The sequence below is a fragment of the Scophthalmus maximus genome, chromosome 6 (genome assembly GCF_022379125.1).
Source record: "Scophthalmus maximus strain ysfricsl-2021 chromosome 6, ASM2237912v1, whole genome shotgun sequence".
Taxonomy (NCBI): Eukaryota; Metazoa; Chordata; class Actinopteri; order Pleuronectiformes; family Scophthalmidae; genus Scophthalmus; species Scophthalmus maximus.
Genome location: NC_061520.1, coordinates 2,765,859 through 2,783,224, shown reverse-complemented (window position 1 = coordinate 2,783,224; position 17,366 = coordinate 2,765,859). Strand labels below are relative to the sequence as shown.

The 17,366-nt window shown below is 44.8% G+C and overlaps 3 protein-coding genes across 5 annotated transcripts in view; all 3 read left to right on the top strand.

The window, feature by feature from the left end:
* Positions 1-10,592, top strand: part of LOC118308746 (filamin-B) — a 58,951-nt gene extending 48,359 nt beyond the window's left edge. For both annotated transcript variants that reach the window (XM_035630036.2, XM_035630037.2), the window contains 14 exons: positions 896-1,024; positions 1,874-2,047; positions 2,341-2,499; positions 2,625-2,828; positions 3,310-3,462; positions 3,574-3,696; positions 4,729-4,995; positions 5,951-6,088; positions 6,229-6,344; positions 7,373-7,505; positions 7,606-7,782; positions 7,874-8,092; positions 8,819-9,031; positions 9,806-10,592. In XM_035630036.2, coding sequence (XP_035485929.2) covers positions 896-1,024; positions 1,874-2,047; positions 2,341-2,499; positions 2,625-2,828; positions 3,310-3,462; positions 3,574-3,696; positions 4,729-4,995; positions 5,951-6,088; positions 6,229-6,344; positions 7,373-7,505; positions 7,606-7,782; positions 7,874-8,092; positions 8,819-9,031; positions 9,806-9,993 — 2,393 coding nt within the window. In that variant the 3' untranslated portion in view covers positions 9,994-10,592. The remainder of the gene's footprint in view (positions 1-895; positions 1,025-1,873; positions 2,048-2,340; positions 2,500-2,624; positions 2,829-3,309; positions 3,463-3,573; positions 3,697-4,728; positions 4,996-5,950; positions 6,089-6,228; positions 6,345-7,372; positions 7,506-7,605; positions 7,783-7,873; positions 8,093-8,818; positions 9,032-9,805) is intronic.
* The window catches only part of LOC118308749 (NACHT, LRR and PYD domains-containing protein 12-like), a 988,189-nt gene that overhangs the window by 366,093 nt on the left and 604,730 nt on the right, over positions 1-17,366 (top strand). The gene's annotated exons all lie outside the window — the stretch shown is intronic.
* On the top strand, positions 13,748-16,795 carry LOC118308795. The gene is made up of 3 exons (XM_035630197.2): positions 13,748-14,154; positions 14,775-14,877; positions 15,486-16,795. The coding sequence occupies exons 1-3, from the start codon at positions 13,939-13,941 to the stop codon at positions 15,602-15,604; spliced, it is 438 nt and encodes a 145-aa protein (XP_035486090.2). The 5' UTR covers positions 13,748-13,938; the 3' UTR covers positions 15,605-16,795.

Below are 17,366 nucleotides of genomic sequence, written 5' to 3'. Positions count from 1 at the left end.
CACGGAGACACATGGTGAACAGGACAAGAGGTGCAGCCTGTTTCTCTCTCTGAAGTCAAGTCTGTTTGGACAATGACGTCTCAGTCGGGAGGAAACACGGAGACGACTGCGATTAGTGCTGTTGACTACACCGTATACTAGAGGTGTGCAGTGTGCATGTTGGTGATTAAGAAGTGTGTGTGTGTGTGTGTGTGTGTGTGTGTGTGTGTGTGTGTGTGTGTGTGTGTGTGTGTGTGTGTGTGTGTGTGTGTGTGTGTGTGTGTGTGTGTGTGTGTGTGTGTGTGTGTGTGTGTGTGTGTGTGTGTGTGTGTGTGTGTGTGTGTGTGTGTTTTGCTTGTTTTTTTCTGGGGGGTTTTCAGCCAGCAGGAGAAAACAATTAACCATCAACCTGTAATGATGTCCGACCCTGAGGATCTGTGTGTGTGTGTGTTCTCTTTCTTACCTTTTCCTGTGCAAACAAACATCTTGACCAGTAGTCCTAAGGGGGACAAAAGCCAAAATCAAATGAGAGCAAAAACATAACTTCTATGGTCCTCTTTGGGGCTCGTCTGTCCACAACAGACACACTGAGTGTGTGTGTGTGTGTGTGTGTACACGTACTTTCTAACAACCATCCTTGTGAGGACCTTTTGACCTTGTGAGGCCATTTGGCCAGTCTTCACAATTTCTAATGGCTGTTTGAGGGTTTAGACTTGGTGTTAGGTTTAGGGTTGGGGTTGGGGTCAGAGTTATGCATGTAGTTGTGATGGTTCAGGGTTACGGCGAAGGGTCAAAGGAGACAGACGACTCCAACATGAGACCTAGATTTTTAATCACGTCAGGTTTAATTTCACCTGTATTCTTTATTATTTTTTATCCTTCTTGTTACTCTACTAATTTCGAGTGTTTGTTTCAGAGTCTCCCCTTCAGTTCTACGTGAACTACGCCAGCAGTCCCAACGTCACTGCCTACGGTCCCGGGCTGATCTACGGCGTCGCCAACAAGACAGCCACGTTCACCGTCTTCACAGAAGACGCGTCTGAAGGTACGGGAGGAGGAGGAGGAGGAGGAAGAGGAGCTGTGGTGACTGAGGCTGTCATAGTTGTTATATGATGTAGTGTAATCATTCATGTTCTTTAGTAATCTTGGTGTTTGTTACTTCACCCCCCTATATCGACAAAATTAGACTATAACTCGTGAACATGTAGACGGATAATTATGAAACTTAATGTACGAGTTAATATGGATCATTGTCTACACACACTGCATGCATACATTTTAGTGTCACCAACGTCACATACCCCCAAAATACACTACTTAATATATTTAATGAACCCATGGTGGTATCGAGATGGGGCAGGTGGGAGTGGAAAGCGTATTGAAAGTTTTCATTTGGGTTTCGTTTCATCCAATTTGGCCCATGGCGTCGTTTTCTTGCAGAAACATGAGGTTTAAAGTTCTTTAATTTTGAATCAAAAATGCATTAAAGGTTTGATATGTATGATCAACCACTTAATCTTACATATCAAAACTAGAGCCGACCCAGAGGTCATCTAAAGGTCAAATGTTAAGGTCACAGTACTACAGTTTTAAGGGCCACATTGAGGGGGAAAAAAGAAGAAAAAAAAAAAAAGAATATAGCTGGATTTTACCAGAGAAATTTAAATTGTATTTAATATTGTATAACGAAAATAAACAGCTAAATTTATGACTTTTTACAACTTTTACAACTTTATTCTCAAAGTCTTCATTTGTTGCTCTCTCACTGGCCCTAATATTACTTTGTACGATATAATAAATTGCATACGAATTTGACAGAATTTTCTCAGAGGTCCTCATTCAATCCAATTTTATTCGTAAATGACGAGTTTCTTGTTAACATGTGTCTGTCCAGGCGGTCTGGACTTGGCCATCGAGGGTCCGTCCAAAGCGGAGATCAGCTGCGTGGACAACAAGGACGGGACGTGCAGCGTCAGCTACCTGCCCACTCTGCCCGGCGACTACAACATCCTGGTCAAATACAACGACGAGCACATCGCCGGCAGCCCGTTCACCGCCAGGATCACCGGTCGGTCGGCACCACCAACACGCACAGAAACACGGGCACGCAAAAGCAAACATTTTGATTCGCTCTAAGGCTCAAATCAGAAAAATATCAGCTTCCTGTGTCTTATGGTTGTTTGTTTGTGTGTGTGTGTGTGTGTGTGTGTGTGTGTGTGTGTGTGTGTGTGTGTGTGTGTGTGTGTGTGTGTGTGTGTGTGTGTGTGTGTGTGTGTGTGTGTGTGTGTGTGTGTGTGTGTGTGTGTGTGTGTGTGTGTGTGTGTGCTTGTGTGTGCTTGTGTGTGCTTGTGTGTGTTTCAGATGACAACCAGCGGCGTTCTCACGTCAAACTGGGCTCGGCGGCAGATTTCTCCCTGGACATAAATGAGACGGACCTCACCCTGTTGACCGCCAGCATCCGGTCCCCATCAGGCCGCGATGAGCCCTGCCTGCTGAAGAGGATGGCCAACAACCATATCGGTAACACACACACACACACATACACACACACACACTCAGAAATACACATTTTAAAGTGATCAAAATAAATGAAAAATAGTTTTTATTAAAATGTCTTTCTTTCCTCCCCCTCCTCCTCCTCCCAGGGATCTCCTTCATCCCCCGGGAGGTGGGTGAGCACCTGGTCAGCATCCTGAAAAACGGCCAGCACGTCGCCAACAGTCCCATCGCCATCATGGTCGTCCAGTCGGAGATCGGCGACGCCAGCCGCGTCAAAGCCAGCGGCGACGGCCTCGTCCAGGGCACCACGTTCGACAACGCCCGCTTCGTGGTCGACACGCGAGAGGCCGGTCAGTCGCCGCGGCTCTACGCAGATTTCCTTTTGTTTGACATTTGTGGTTAATATTGGGAATATTTTGGTTAATGACCAAATATCTGCGAAAACGAACTGAACATCAGCTCTCTGAATGACACTTGTGCTCTCTGCTCTTACCAAGTTCTTCTGCACATTATTGGTAACAACTTTCTCACTGATGTTATGAACATTCTTTATATTTTTATTTGTATAGTTTTTATATCTATCTATCCATCTCTAGATCTATCTCTCTACCTATCTCTAGATCTATCTATCTAGCTCTATTTATCTCTAGATCTATCTATCTAGCTCTATCTATCTCTAGATCTATCTATCTATCTCTCTATCTATCTATTTATCTATCTATCTGTATTTATCGCTCTATCTATCTATAGATCTATCTATCGCTATTTATCTAGATCTATATAGATCTATCTTTATTTCTCTCTCTCTCTATAACGTTATGTGTGGTCTAGGTTTTGGCGGCCTGGCTCTGTCCATCGAGGGTCCCAGTAAGGTGGACATCCAGACAGAGGACATGGAGGACGGGACGTGTGGCATCACCTACTGTCCCACTGAGCCCGGCAACTACATCGTCTCCATCCGCTTTGCTGAGGAACACGTGCCAGGTAAAACAGAAGTGTATACTTTCAAAACACTTTAGGAAATAAATGTGTGTTATCCGGACAAATACTTAGAGTTGTGTGTGTGTGTGTGTGTGTGTGTGTGTGTGTCAACAGGAAGTCCGTTCACAGTGCGGGTGACGGGTGAGGGTCGTATCCGGGAGAGCATCACTCGACGACAGAAGGCGGCATCGGTCTCCAGTGTGGGGAGCGTGTGTGACCTCAGCCTGAAGATACCAGGTACACACACACACACACACACACACACACACACACACACACTCTCTCTGTAGTCTCGTCTGATTGGCTGTCTGCAGTGTCAGTCAGAGGAATGTCCACACGCATCTGGATCAGTGCCGTGGATTTTGTCTCGACACTCCTGTACTCTGGAAATCTGGAGGCGACGCTCAGACATTTAGTTCCTGAACGTCCTGCGTCATCACAGCTGCTCCATCTTCTTCTTCTAAAACTGTTTCCCGTCTGAAGTTACAATATTTCCCTCTTCTTTTCTCTCAGTGCTGACTGTTTCTGTGTCCTGTCTCAACTTTCTTTTTTTACGCTCTTTCCCTCCCTCCTCTTCCACGCTTCCTTCTTTTGTCTCACACATCCTTCTTTTCCTTTTCTTCTAATCCCATTTCCTTTTCCTCTTTGCCATCTCTTCCTCAGTTCCTCTGTACTTCCTCCTCCTGTGCCTTCTGTCCCCTTCACTAATCACTCCTCTTCCTCCTCTTCCTCCTCTCTCCTGTTCCTCCTCCCTGTCTTCCTTCCCCCCTCTCCGTCCTGTCAACCCCTCTCGGCCATCCTCCTCCTCCTCCTCCTCCTCCTCTTCCTCCTCCAGTGAGCTGGTTCCTCCTGGTCTTGTCCCGGCAGCTCCTCGCTCACGCCTCCTCCCGCTCCTACTGCTCCCTCTGGTGGTCGGGAAGATCCGGCAGTCGCGGGGCCCGCCCGTCCACCGTTGCCCCGGATCGGGGCGTCTCTCCCGGGCGTGTCCGCCTCGTCTCCGGCCTCTCTGGTCTGGTGCTCGCGGGCAGAGGGAAGGAAGCGAAGGGTGTTTGGGTTGTTGACGCCCGCTGCTGCTCGGCGGGCGGTGCAGGGGTGTGGGGTGCGTTGCAGAGCCCCGGGGGGAAAGAAAAAAAAAAAAGTTGCTGGGTTTTGGCAGCACAAGGTTTGCGACATAACATACATGTTTGTGTGTGAGAGATTCCTTCTCATCTGGCCCACATCAGCATGCACAGTTCGTGACGCATCTGTCTCTCCCGTCTGCGTTCGCAGCGCTCGACATGAAGGACGTCACGGCCGAGGTCACGTCGCCCTCCGGAGCCCGTCAGCCCGCCGAGCTGGTTGCCGCGGGCAACGACACCTACTGCGTGCGCTTCGTGCCCACGGAGATGGGCGTGCACAGCGTGAGCGTGAGGTACAGGGGCGTGCACGTGCCGGGCAGCCCCTTCCAGTTCACCGTGGGGCCGCTGGGAGAGGGCGGCGCCACCAAGGTGAGAGCGGGAGGCCCGGGACTGGAGGGAGCACAGGCGGGAGAGCCAGGTAAAACACAAACACTCGCGAACAGACATCGATTACTCTGGTTTGAAAAGGAACTTCGCTTTAACTTATGTATAAAAGAAAATAACACTGGCAAACTTTTATCAATATTTATTTTGGAGACCGGTTTTTACAAAAGGGATAAAAGTTATTATTGCCAAAAATGAAAGATCCTTTCATTCTTGACAATGTATTCCCCTGTCACCAAATCATCACATCCCCCCAGTAGGACTGGAAGGATCAATACACAATGCATCGATACTGATGACCTCGTCTCGTTTCATTAGTTAATAAAAAAGATTCCAAAAACATTGGATCCATCTTGCGTTCTCTTCTTGGTGCTGTACAGTAATAACCTTGTCGTTTCTGTGAATTCATCCTATAAATAATCTCCTATTAAATCTTTAAAAACAGTTTAAAATGAAATGATCAGAAAAAAAAAAGCTAATTATACAGCGGTAATAATGTGTTATTATTCATATTCCCAGTATTTTGTCTGTGAAACTGGTCCTTATGTTTTATATCGTGTTGAAATTTGTTTTGTTTGTTTGTTCTTGGGTTTTGGGATATTTTTAATGTACAGCAAGTGTTGATGGTTTTTTTTTATTGAGTAAAAAGTGGTACATTTATGAGAATAAAGCCGTAAAATTATGAGAATAAAGTCATAATATTACAACGAAAAATTGTCATAATATTGCCAGAAAAAAGTCGTAAATTTTTACGAGAATAAAGTCAAAAGATTATTATAATATTAAATAAAATCAATCACTTTTATTTTTTCCCCCTCAGTGTGGCCCCTAAAACTCCGTCGTAGTTTTAAAACCTGCTCTATAAATAAATTTGATTTGATATTACATATCATAAAAATATCTATCTTATCTGTATATGTAAGACAGAGTGAGTGTGTGTATTGTGGGTTAGTAGTTTTTGAACTCTTGGACTGTTTCTCTCTCTCCAGCTGAGTTCAGCATCTGGACGAGGGAGGCGGGGGCCGGCGGCCTGTCCATCGCCATGGAGGGGCCGAGCAGGGCGGAGATCTCCTTCGACGACCGCAAGGACGGATCGTGTGGCGTGTCGTACATCGCCCAGGAGCCCGGTAGAGAGAGAAAAACACCATAGCGACGGTTGTCCGTTAACTGCGTCGCTCTCTCACTGACTCACCTCCTCTTCTTCTTCCTCTTCCTCCTCCTCCTCCTCCTCCTCCTCTTCCTCCTCCTCTTCCTCCTCCTCCTCCAGGTGACTACGAGATCTCGGTGAAGTTCAACGAGCAGCACATTCCCGACAGCCCCTTCCTGGTTCCCGTCGTGGCTCCGGTGAACGACGCCCGCCGCCTCACTGTTACCGGCCTTCAGGTGAGGCACGAGGAGACACCTCCACACCCAGCCTGCCCTGCCCTGCCTTGCTAAAGGGCTCTGGGGCACACAGTTGCATAAAAAAAAAATTAAAAAACACAAACACTATGCAGTCGTTCACATAAGCAGATTAAAGTGTTTACATTTTCTTTATGCAACTGGGCCTCGTGGACGTGACCACAGTCAGACAAACAGTTCCCCCGCCTGAGAGGGAGGTGCCAAAGGAAACATCCTCCATCCTTTTTGTTTTTGAGACCAATACAAACAACCTTTTGTCTGAGTCTGGTCGCCCCCGCTGTTTCCTGTCTGGTGTGGAAGTGCAGGTGTTTCTCTTGTGTTTCATTTAAAGGCTTGTAACAGCACCATCATCTTCATCAGCATCAACACCAGCTCCCCGGTTGCCTGGTTACAGCAGACAGAGGCGGGGCCACAGCGGACCTCCTGTAGTTCGTTTGTCTGTAGCTGTAGATGAACCCTCTCTATGTTATAGTTCAGTCAACAGAAAGTAAAAATCCATTAGTGTTGAAGATGATAATAATGAATGAGATTTTGGCAAATTTCCCTTTTTATGAAAACTAATATTTTTAATTAGATTTAAAGCTACAGTGTGTTATATTTGGCGGCATCTTGTGGTGAAGTTGTAAAACTGCGCCTAACCGAGCGCCCAGTTTAGGACAATAGATTTAACTTCTGTTACGAAGTTCCTGTAAACATTACACACTGTAGCTTTAAGCACCAACCGCGGTCGTATATATCGTTGACTGTCCTGTAACTCCGTGGTGCGTCGTCGTCGTCCGTGCGTCCAACTGCGTGTTAACGTCGCGGCCGTGTGCTTCTGTCTGCTGCAGCTGAGCCGGCGGGCGCTCAGGTAAGAGCAGGGAACTGTCGAACACGTGGACGGAAGAAGAGAGTAGAGACGTGTCCCCTCACACTGCCACGTAAAAGTGTGTGTGTGTGTGTTTCGAGGTGTTACCTTAGTTTCTTCGTTCCTGTACACTGAGTGTGTGTGCGGCGTCTGACCTCTGTAGGAGTCCGGCCTGAAGGTGAATCACCCAGCATCCTTTGCGGTGCGTCTGAACGGAGCGCAGGGGAAGATGGAGGCCAAAGTCCACAGCCCGTCTGGCGCCCTGGAGGAGTGCGCCGTCACCGAGCTGGAGAAAGGTTTGTGATTATAAATGGGCCGTTTTTTTGGTTTTTAGGTAAAATTAATGTTCACAAGTGAAATCCCGCCGGTAACGAGTCCCTGGGTCCCGTCCTGCAGACAAGTACGCGATCCGGTTCATCCCCAGGGAGAACGGCGTCCACACCATCGACGTCAAGTTCAACGGCTCTCACATCCCGGGAAGTCCCTTCCAGGTCCGAGTCGGGGAACCGGGACAGACCGGAGAGCCCGGCCTGGTCACAGCGTATGGAGCTGGACTGGAGAGAGGCACAACGGGTGGGTTACCTGAACGTTACCCCCCCCCCCCCCCCCCCCCCCCCCCCCGGACCTCTTCAACTGTTGTAACCGGCGTCCTTCCATCTCGCAGGTGCCCAGTCCGAGTTCATCATCAACAACACTAAGGCGGGCCCCGGGGCTTTGGCCGTGACCATCGAGGGGCCGTCCAAAGTGAAGATGGACTGCCAGGAGGTCCCGGAGGGCTACAAGGTGCAGTACACCCCCATGGCGCCAGGCAACTACCTGATCAGCATCAAATATGGCGGACCGAACCACATCACCGGCAGCCCCTTCAAGGCCAAAGTCACAGGTAAACATTATAACATATATATATATATATATATATATATATATATATATAAAACCAGGGTTTGGCCAGGTTACTTTGAAACGTAATCAGATACTGAATACAAATTACATGGCAATTTTGGTTATCAGTAAATCCATTGCATTACAAAAACAATGTAATCTAATCTGAATACGTTTGGTCCAACACTGAAAATATTGCACCTTATACCAAAAAAAGTGGACGAAACCACAAAATTGACTCTTTAACATCAAAAACATTTTGAATGCAAATAAAATGCATTTAGCATATTCAGCATTGGTTATTATTTATTTAAAAATCTGATCTGTTCTTATTATATTTACTTGTTTTTTGTAAATCTGATCACGTAATCCAGATTACATGTAATCTGTTACCACTTGACCCTGATTATAACCTATATACCTTTAAACTATAACCTCATCGAAATCGAACAAATTAATCTAAACTCCACTTAATATCTTTTTTGTTTTAGTTTTTAACCTCGTCTCACAGTCTCTTTCAGCAAATGGAGAAAAATGACTGTGTCAAGCAGTTATGGAATTATATCATAATATTTTATCTACGTTATAAGAAAACACAAAACAAAATGCTGGATGAAATAAATCATGTCAGGTTCTTTGTGGCAGCAGTAGCTGAAATATAAACTACTTCTTCCCGGCTTTGCAAAAACAAATTTAAAGAGTTAAAATGATTTCATCTCACTCTCAGGTCCTCGGCTGGTGAACGTGACCAACGCCAGCGAGACGTCCACGCTGACGGTGGAGCCGGCGGTGCGATCCTCCTCCAGCAGCAGCTTCTCTCAGAGCGCCATGCCGCGGCCGGGCGACTCGGACGCCAGCAAGGTGCTGAGCCGAGGCCCGGGCCTCAGCAAGGCCTTCGTGGGCCAGAGGAGCAGCTTCTCCGTCGACTGCAGCAAGGCCGGTAAGGAAGGCTCCGCCCACCGCGTGATGTCACGGTTAAACCAGCTCGGCGCCCCCTGTCGGGAGCGAAAGATTTGTCTTCAGTTTACAGAATGAACAGGCCCGGTGATGAGACGAGTCGCAAACAAGTCCAGTTTAAGACAGTCCGTTATTATTTATACTTTGATTTCACTGTGCAGACATTCCCCCAGATCTCAACGATTAAGTGTCTGAGTGAAATGAAATCATGATTTTACAGGAATGTACCACGGCTTATTAGGGCCATTGTAGGAAGAAAAGGAGCCGGGGGAGGGGGTTTAATATTCCAAGTGCAACTCTAAATTTCTGAGATTAAAGTGGTAAATTTATGGGGGAAAACTTGGATATTCTCAGAAATTAAATTCATAAATTTACTGGAAAAAAAAACTTGGATATTCTCAGGGATTAAATTCATAAATCTTACGAGAAAATAAATTAAATTTAAATACATTTTTCAAGGAACTACACCACTTCAGGATCACCACAGACGCTGCCGCATCTCATGTACTGTGTCTGCAGGGGACGACACAATCCAATTATGCATATTATCATAAGCATCCAGAGTTTCCTTTGAGTTCTTTTTCTCACACATTTGTGATAATCTCAGAGAATAGAGGGTTTTTTTCGAAATATTACCCGTCCGTGATTCATTTATTTATTTATTTTCCATACAATGGCCCTAATACATCGCCGTGGGAATGACTGTGAAACTGAAACCGCATGAAAAATAAGAAACTCCTCTCCCTCCCGTCGTCAGGTAAGAACATGCTGCTGGTGGGCGTGCACGGCCCCCAGGTTCCCTGTGAGGAGGTGCTGGTCAAACACTTGGGCAACCTGCAGTACAACGTGGGCTACCTGCTGAAGGAGCGGGGCAACTACGTCCTGGTGGTCAAGTGGGGGGACGACCACATCCCGGGCTCCCCCTTCCACGTCGTGGTCCCGTGATGCAACCAGGGGGAAGAGAACAGCACCAGCCCAACGCACGTGTCCACGCTTCCTGCACCGTTTTGCATCCCCTCGTTTGAGTCGACTCATTCGCTGCTCCGCTAGAAATAACTGTACGATGACCGAGCTGCTTAACGAAACTGTCGTGTGCAAATTGTTTTTCTGTTCAAATCAGATGTTTTAAGGAACTTTGTGCCCTGATGTCATTACATGCAGTGACTCCAAACCGCCAAACTGCCCTTCAAAGTGTCAAAGTGAATTGACAGGTCGGTGAGTTGAGAGCGCACGAGCGGCTCAGGAGGCAATGAAACACTATAATCTGGAGCTGTAAAGGGAATTGAGGGAGAAATGACCTGGTCGCGGATCAGAAGAGATTTTGTCTGATTTTTTTCTTTGCTGCCCTGAAATCATTAATTGACACTTTTTTTTTTTTGCACTTGACACGTGAGTTTTTAAACTTGATTGGTAAATTAAAGTTTGCTGGTGAGAATTTCGATTACCAAAAATGTTAAAACTGGGATTTTTTTTTTAAATGCTTGACGATTAGAAAGATAACTGGAACTCCACAGCGCCAGGATTTAAAAAAAAACAAAACATGGGACTTCCCTGAGACGTCCCCGATGTTGCCAATCGACCAGATGCTGGTTATGAATCCTTCCAGATTCTCTTGACTGACCTGCAGCTCGAGGGGGAATAAAACAATAGCCAATAATAACCGAAGTTGAGCGCTGTGGATGAACCATCTCAAGTAAAAGAACTGGATTTCTGTGTTTTGGTTTCTTTCTTCGACTACTGATGCTTGTTGATGTCCGGCTCTTTAAAAAAGAAAAAATTAATACATGCCCCAAGAACATAATGTTGCCGTCACACTACTGTCTCCTGCACTGTACGACGACAGACTACTGCAGCGTGTGATGATGATGATGATGATAAAGATCTTATCAGCTAATACTCTGTTAATAGCTGCATGAAATATTCCAAATCCAATCGTCGGCGTGTGAATCCTGTAGGAACCTGGATGAGTCTGCTGTTGTCGCCTGATCACTACTTTTGATACTTAAGGGAGTTTTTCTTTTTCTTTTCGTCATCTTTTTCTTTAATTTTTTGTATTTGGGGGTAAAAAGGTATTTTAATGTGATTCTTGGAGATGATGATGATGTACATTTGATAATTAAAATGAACTGGAATTAAGATGATTGACTTCAGTCTTTCTTTTTCCTGGAACTTGGTAAGAATTTGCCACCTGTAAATGATATATATATATATATTTATATTATTTAATATTATTTATAGCTACAGTGTGTAATATTTAGAAGAAGTCATTCAGTCATTTAATATATTGTCCATAACTGTGTTCACATATGTATAATCAACTGTGAATGAGTTAAATGAGGTTCCATGAGGTGACCCGACCTCCGTGTGAGTCTCCATGTTTCTACGTCGTGTTGAACTAAACGGTTCCAGAATACGTCGAGTTCGCGTCAACTTTTCAGACGCTGTCGAAACCGGAAATGGAATCAGCGGTGCGACACCATAAAGTGTCCCCTGTTGGTCGTTCGGTTGGTTGCAGTTTGAAACTTTACCACCAGATGGCGCCAGAAAACTACAAAAATGAATTACACACTGGGGCTGCATGGAATTTAATAACAGTTTTTTGAAATTATTACATTTTTTCAAATGTTTGCTCCAGTCTGTAAAATACTTAATTTTGAATGATCAAAAAGAAGAAAATCAATTAATTTCTTTATTTTTTGGTTACTTTTCCTGTATGAAGAATATAAAATTACTCAAATATAAATCAATAAATGTGGAAATGGAGAAATTGCAAACTATTTATTTTGTCATTTTCATTATTTATTTCTGCATGTATTTATTTATTTGTACTTAACTCACGTCAATTTTCTGTCCTTCATATTCCTGATCCGCGATTAACTGTAAACAGAAAGAAGGTCACATGACCGACACCAGGCCAGTGATGTCAACTAACCATCGGCTTGAAAACATTGACTAAATATTATTTTAGAAATTGATGTTTCGAAACAAATTTGCTTCGCGAAAAAACATTAACGTCACCGCGAGTCTCCCCACTGTGTGTGTGTGTGTGTGTGTGTGTGTGTGTGTGTGTGTGTGTGTGTCATGTTACCCCGTGTTGCAGTGTGTTACCTGATCACAGCTCATTTCCACAGTGAGAAGCTGAACCTGCTCCGCTTCAGACTCACCAGGGTAAGTTCAAGTATTTTTGGATTTAACGACAATCTAACCTAATAATTTCTCTGCTGTATGAATAATGGCATAGAGCGTCTTGTCAAACAGTTTTGTTCAATGTTTTAGACGCGTGATTGATTTCATCGCTGCAATTCGTGATGGTACTCAGATCTACAGCAGCTTCTTCAGGGAATATTCCACCCTTTGTCTTTTTCCACATTCATGGAGTTGAAATCAAAAATAGATTTTATATTTCATTAGTATTGTTTTTACTTTTTCTTTCTTTGGTCCAAGGATTTTTTTTTAAATCTTTCAAATTAGAGAGAAAAGTGATCATGTAGAAACAACGTCATCCAGGGATCTCTACATGAACTTTTGACAGTTTTTCAGAGTTATTGGAAATTATTAAAACATAATAAATGATATGAACTGAGTTGCATAACGAGCGTCTGTGGCAGGAGATGCGCAGCCTGCTGACGACCCAGAGCCAGAACTGCTACCGGGAGCAGATTCAGAAGGAGACGTTGGCGCGTTTGTCCTGGAAGAGCCGCTACGCGGGACTGTACCCGTCCTGCTGCGATCTCCACAACAACAACAACAACAACAACAACAACAACATGAGGAGCACACAGCTGCCCCGACTGCCCGCACACCCCCGGTGAGCTGCTTCACCCACATCATCACACTGACCGAGGTGATCGCTTAGTCGTATGTTCCCTTAGTCCTATGTTCCCTCAGTCCTATGTTCCCTCAGTCCTATGTTCCCTCAGTCCTGTGTTCCCTCAACCCTATGTTCCCTCAGTCCTATGTTCCCTCAGCCCTATGTTCCCTCGGTCCTATGTTCCCTCAGTCCTATGTTCCCTCAACCCTATGTTCCCTCAACCATATGTTCCCTCAGTCCTGTTCCCTCAACCCTATGTTCCCTTAATCCTATGTTCCCTCAGTCCTATGTTCCCTCGGTCCTATGTTCCCTCAGTCCTATGTTCCCTCAGTCCTATGTTCCCTCAACCATATGTTCCCTCAGTCCTGTTCCCTCAACCCTATGTTCCCTTAATCCTATGTTCCCTCAACCCTATGTTCCCTCAGTCCTATGTTCCCTCGGTCCTATGTTCCCTCAGTCCTATGTTCCCTCAGTCCTATGTTCCCTCAACCATATGTTCCCTCAGTCCTGTTCCCTCAACCCTATGTTCCCTTAATCCTATGTTCCCTCAGTCCTACGTTCCCTTAGTCCTATGTTCCCTCAACCATGTGTTCCCTTAGTCCTATGTTCCCTCAACCATGTGTTCCCTTAGTCCTATGTTCCCTCAACCCTGTGTTCCCTCAACCCTATGTTCCCTTAGTCCTATGTTCCCTTAGTCCTATGTTCCCTCAACCCTTTGTTCCCTCAACCCTATGTTCCCTTAGTCCTGTGTTCCCTCAACCCTATGTTCCCTTAGTCCTATGTTCCCTTAGTCCTATGTTCCCTTAGTCCTATGTTCCCTCAACCCTTTGTTCCCTCAACCCTATGTTCCCTTAGTCCTATGTTCCCTCAACCCTTTGTTCCCTCAACCCTATGTTCCCTTAGTCCTATGTTCCCTCATTTCTATAAAATGTTCCTCCCATCAAAATTAGGCCCTATTTGGTTAGGGTGAGGGAACACAGGGCTGAGGGGAACACAGCATCTGAAAAAGAAACTCAACGTTTTAGCTTTGACTTTATTAATAAGGATGTTTTCTGTAAATAGATCATGAAAAACTATTGATGACACACATTTATTTAGTTTATGCTTCACCCACCAGGGCTGCCCTGCCTCCTGTTACCAGGACACCCAAGAGGCAGAGCGACCTTCCTCCTCCTCCTCCTCCTCCTGTGCTCTCAGTGGAAGAGGAGGGGCGGGGGCGGCTCAGTGTGGCCCCCACCATGAGGCCAGTTTCTCCCCAGACCCGACAGGCTCTCTACCAGGACTCCTCTCCGCACGTACGAAACCCACGTTCAGTTTCAAATGTCTCGGTCACGGTTGTGTTTCACTAGTTTTAAAGCTACAGTGTGTAATATTTGGCGGCATCTGGTGGTGAAGTTGCAAACCGCAACCAAACACGACGGCGTTCACGAAAGTCGGGTCCACCTACGTAACTATAATTAACTTGTTCAAAGTTTTACGAAAAACCATCAGTTCTTCGTTGCAGGTGATGATACATATATGAATACACAGTTATAGACAATAAATTAAATATCGGTTAATAACTTCTTCTAAATATTACATACTGTAGCTTTAATGTCAAATTTATTGAAGAAAAACTGGAATTTTATTTTCTTGCAGCTTGAAATTAAAACTTGTTAAATGAATTAGTAATTTTCCCACTGTGGTAACCCAGTGATGTAATGCATGAAATAATGGTTTCTTGAAATTTTATGAGAAAATTTAAAATGTATTTTAAGATTTTAACATGTTTATGAAGCTTAAAAACACTAATGATGCTGAGGATTTCTTATTACTTGGTTGGTCAGTATTCCTATATTTTTTGGGGGGGGGGCAAACCTACTTTTGAACATGATGGATTTGTAAGTCATTTTAAGATACATGTATACATGTGCAGGGGAAAGGGCGGAGCCTGTACCTGCAGAGGCGGGGCCAGATGAGACCGGAGGAGAAGTTTGATTTTCCTCTGCTCTCGTCCTGGGATTACGGTTGGAGGCTTGGTAAGACTGCTCCACAAAAACATATCTTAAGCAACAGTGAGATGCGGTCTAAAGATATGACGGTTAAGTCTAAGATTTAGAAAATATGAGATTAATTATCTTATGTTAAAAGTTATGTTCTTGTAACGGTCTGTTTAAACTTATAAAAAACTATGTATTTCTAGAATTAACTAACTTATTTGAAGATTTATCGTCAAGAAAAATGATCCTCAAATTCAGTGAATATTTCTTCTACTTTAGCATTTCCCTTTATTTTTTACAGTGTAATCTAAATAAAACTTGAAAAATTGGATGTAGATTAATTTTGGCGATATATCTGCCCCCGACCGTCCAACAGGCGGCGCTGTTGTACAGTGTTATCTGTCCAATAACATCATGTAACTTTTCATTAGAAGAGCTAAATCAAGTGACATGCTAGCAGAGGAATATTATTAAAGCTTTGCGTCTGGATACAAATGTCCTCCATCACGTCTGGTTGGTGCCAAAATGAATTTGTTGATTTTTCTGTACTTGCCAAGATGCAGCAGCCAAAAGTTATTCATATTCTCTTTTTGCTCTGGAACAATTCCCCACCCTCTTAGACCAACGCTGTCTTCTTGGATCCGCAGGTGACTACACCCTGGACTACAGAACTCCATCCCGGGCCAGGTCGTCGGTGGTGAGGAACACCTTCTACGCCAGGAACGGCGTGTTCAGCAGCCCGTCCGCCACCGACACGCTTGGCTGACGCTCAGATGTTTCGGAGGTCCGGGTGTCGCTCTGCAGTGAGATCCAAGGGCGACCAATCAGGAGGAACTGGACGTCCTTGTGGATTCCTGAAGACTTGATGGCTTCCTCACTTTGAAACTGAAGGAGCCTCTAGGATGAGACGCGACGCGTCTTCAAGAATCTGCAAACAAGTCCAGTTGCTCCTGATTCAACACTTTAGTCTTCTGAGAGTTTGCAGCAGCTAAAGACATTTTGTTTTAATCACCAAATTTCACAACGGCAACTCTTTGGGCGCATGATACAAGATCTGGGCATTTGGAATCGCTATAGCAACGTTAGGTGGATCTCTGGCAACCTTCCATTCTTTTTCTTTGCTTTTATGAAGTTAATATTTCTGTGTTTTGAGTGATTTGATCCAGTTTTCCCTCCTGCGACAAAGTGTTTGCTGTATTACATGAAACACAATTCACAAAGAAAAACCACACCCGGAAATCTTGAACATTAGAACTTGGAATTAAATTCATGTCCGGTTGAACTTGTGTTTACCAGTAACTTCGCTCAGAGACACAAACGTCGAAGGGTTTTGCAGGTAGATTTGGATGAAAACAACAGGGAATCTCCCGTGTTATTCCTCCTTTAACACGTGAACATACATTAGAACTCTGTAAAAATCAACAATATACTAAAATATTGGCATATACAGGGTAAGTGTATGTCTCGGGTTAGAAGGCGATGAGTTGCACACTAGTTCCCAACGGCAACTCTTTGGGCGCATGATACAAAATCTCGGCATTTGGAATCGCTATTGCAAAGTTAGGAGGTGATTCTCTGGGAAGCTTCCATTCTTTTTCTTTGCTTTTTACGAAGTTAATATTTCAGTGTATTGAGTGATTTGATCCACATTTTCCTCCTGCTCAAAAAGGAACAAGTGTAAGAGCAGTGATCGGTCAGATTTAATAAATCCGGAAGCGTGAGACATTTTTTGAAGGTGTTGTCCAGTCAGGTTACTTCCTGTAACGGTGTCCGTTTACCGTCCACTCGGCTGTTGAGGTTAAAATGTCTCGTAACATGACACTGCCCGATGGATAATGAATGAGCCCCTGTCCTGGTATCAGTCAGAAACCGTCTGTTCGACCGCACACACCTGATACCTCAGTGTTTCTGCACAGTGAGGAAATGTTACACACCACAACCATAAATAAATCATTTCTAATCAGTCATAGTGATTTCATTATGTCTCCCCCCAAGCAGTGTCGTTTCATACGGTTGTACACGTGTGTAGATATTTTCAGTATATAAAGGATATTAACTTATTTAAAGAGGCAAAAGACGACTTTGGTGCCCCCTAGTGGTTCCAGGTGGCGTTACTGTTTGGTCGCCGTTGTAAAAAAGACGCCGGTAAGGACGCGGGTACTTTTCCTCAGAGCTTCCCGAGGACGTCGTCAACATCAATCCGGAGACAAACGGAGAAGAAAGAAGTCTGTTCCCTGAGGCCCCCGTATTTGTTCCCTGGCTCCTAGCGTTAGCTAACGGCAGCGTTGGCGTCGGGGCCAAACTCAACGCCGGCAGCCTGGCGACTGTGCAAAGCAGAAGAAAGAACCGTAGAAATCCAGATTGGAACGAATGAACCTTGAGTTAAACGTCTGGTCGTATTAATTAAGTATCTGGTTGTGATACGTACTGATCTAGTAGAAAGAAAACAAACGGCACGTCGGCTTTTTGAAGCCTCTCGAGTTCCGGAGCTTCTCTCTGTCCGTCAGAGGTTCACCGTTGTTTCATCT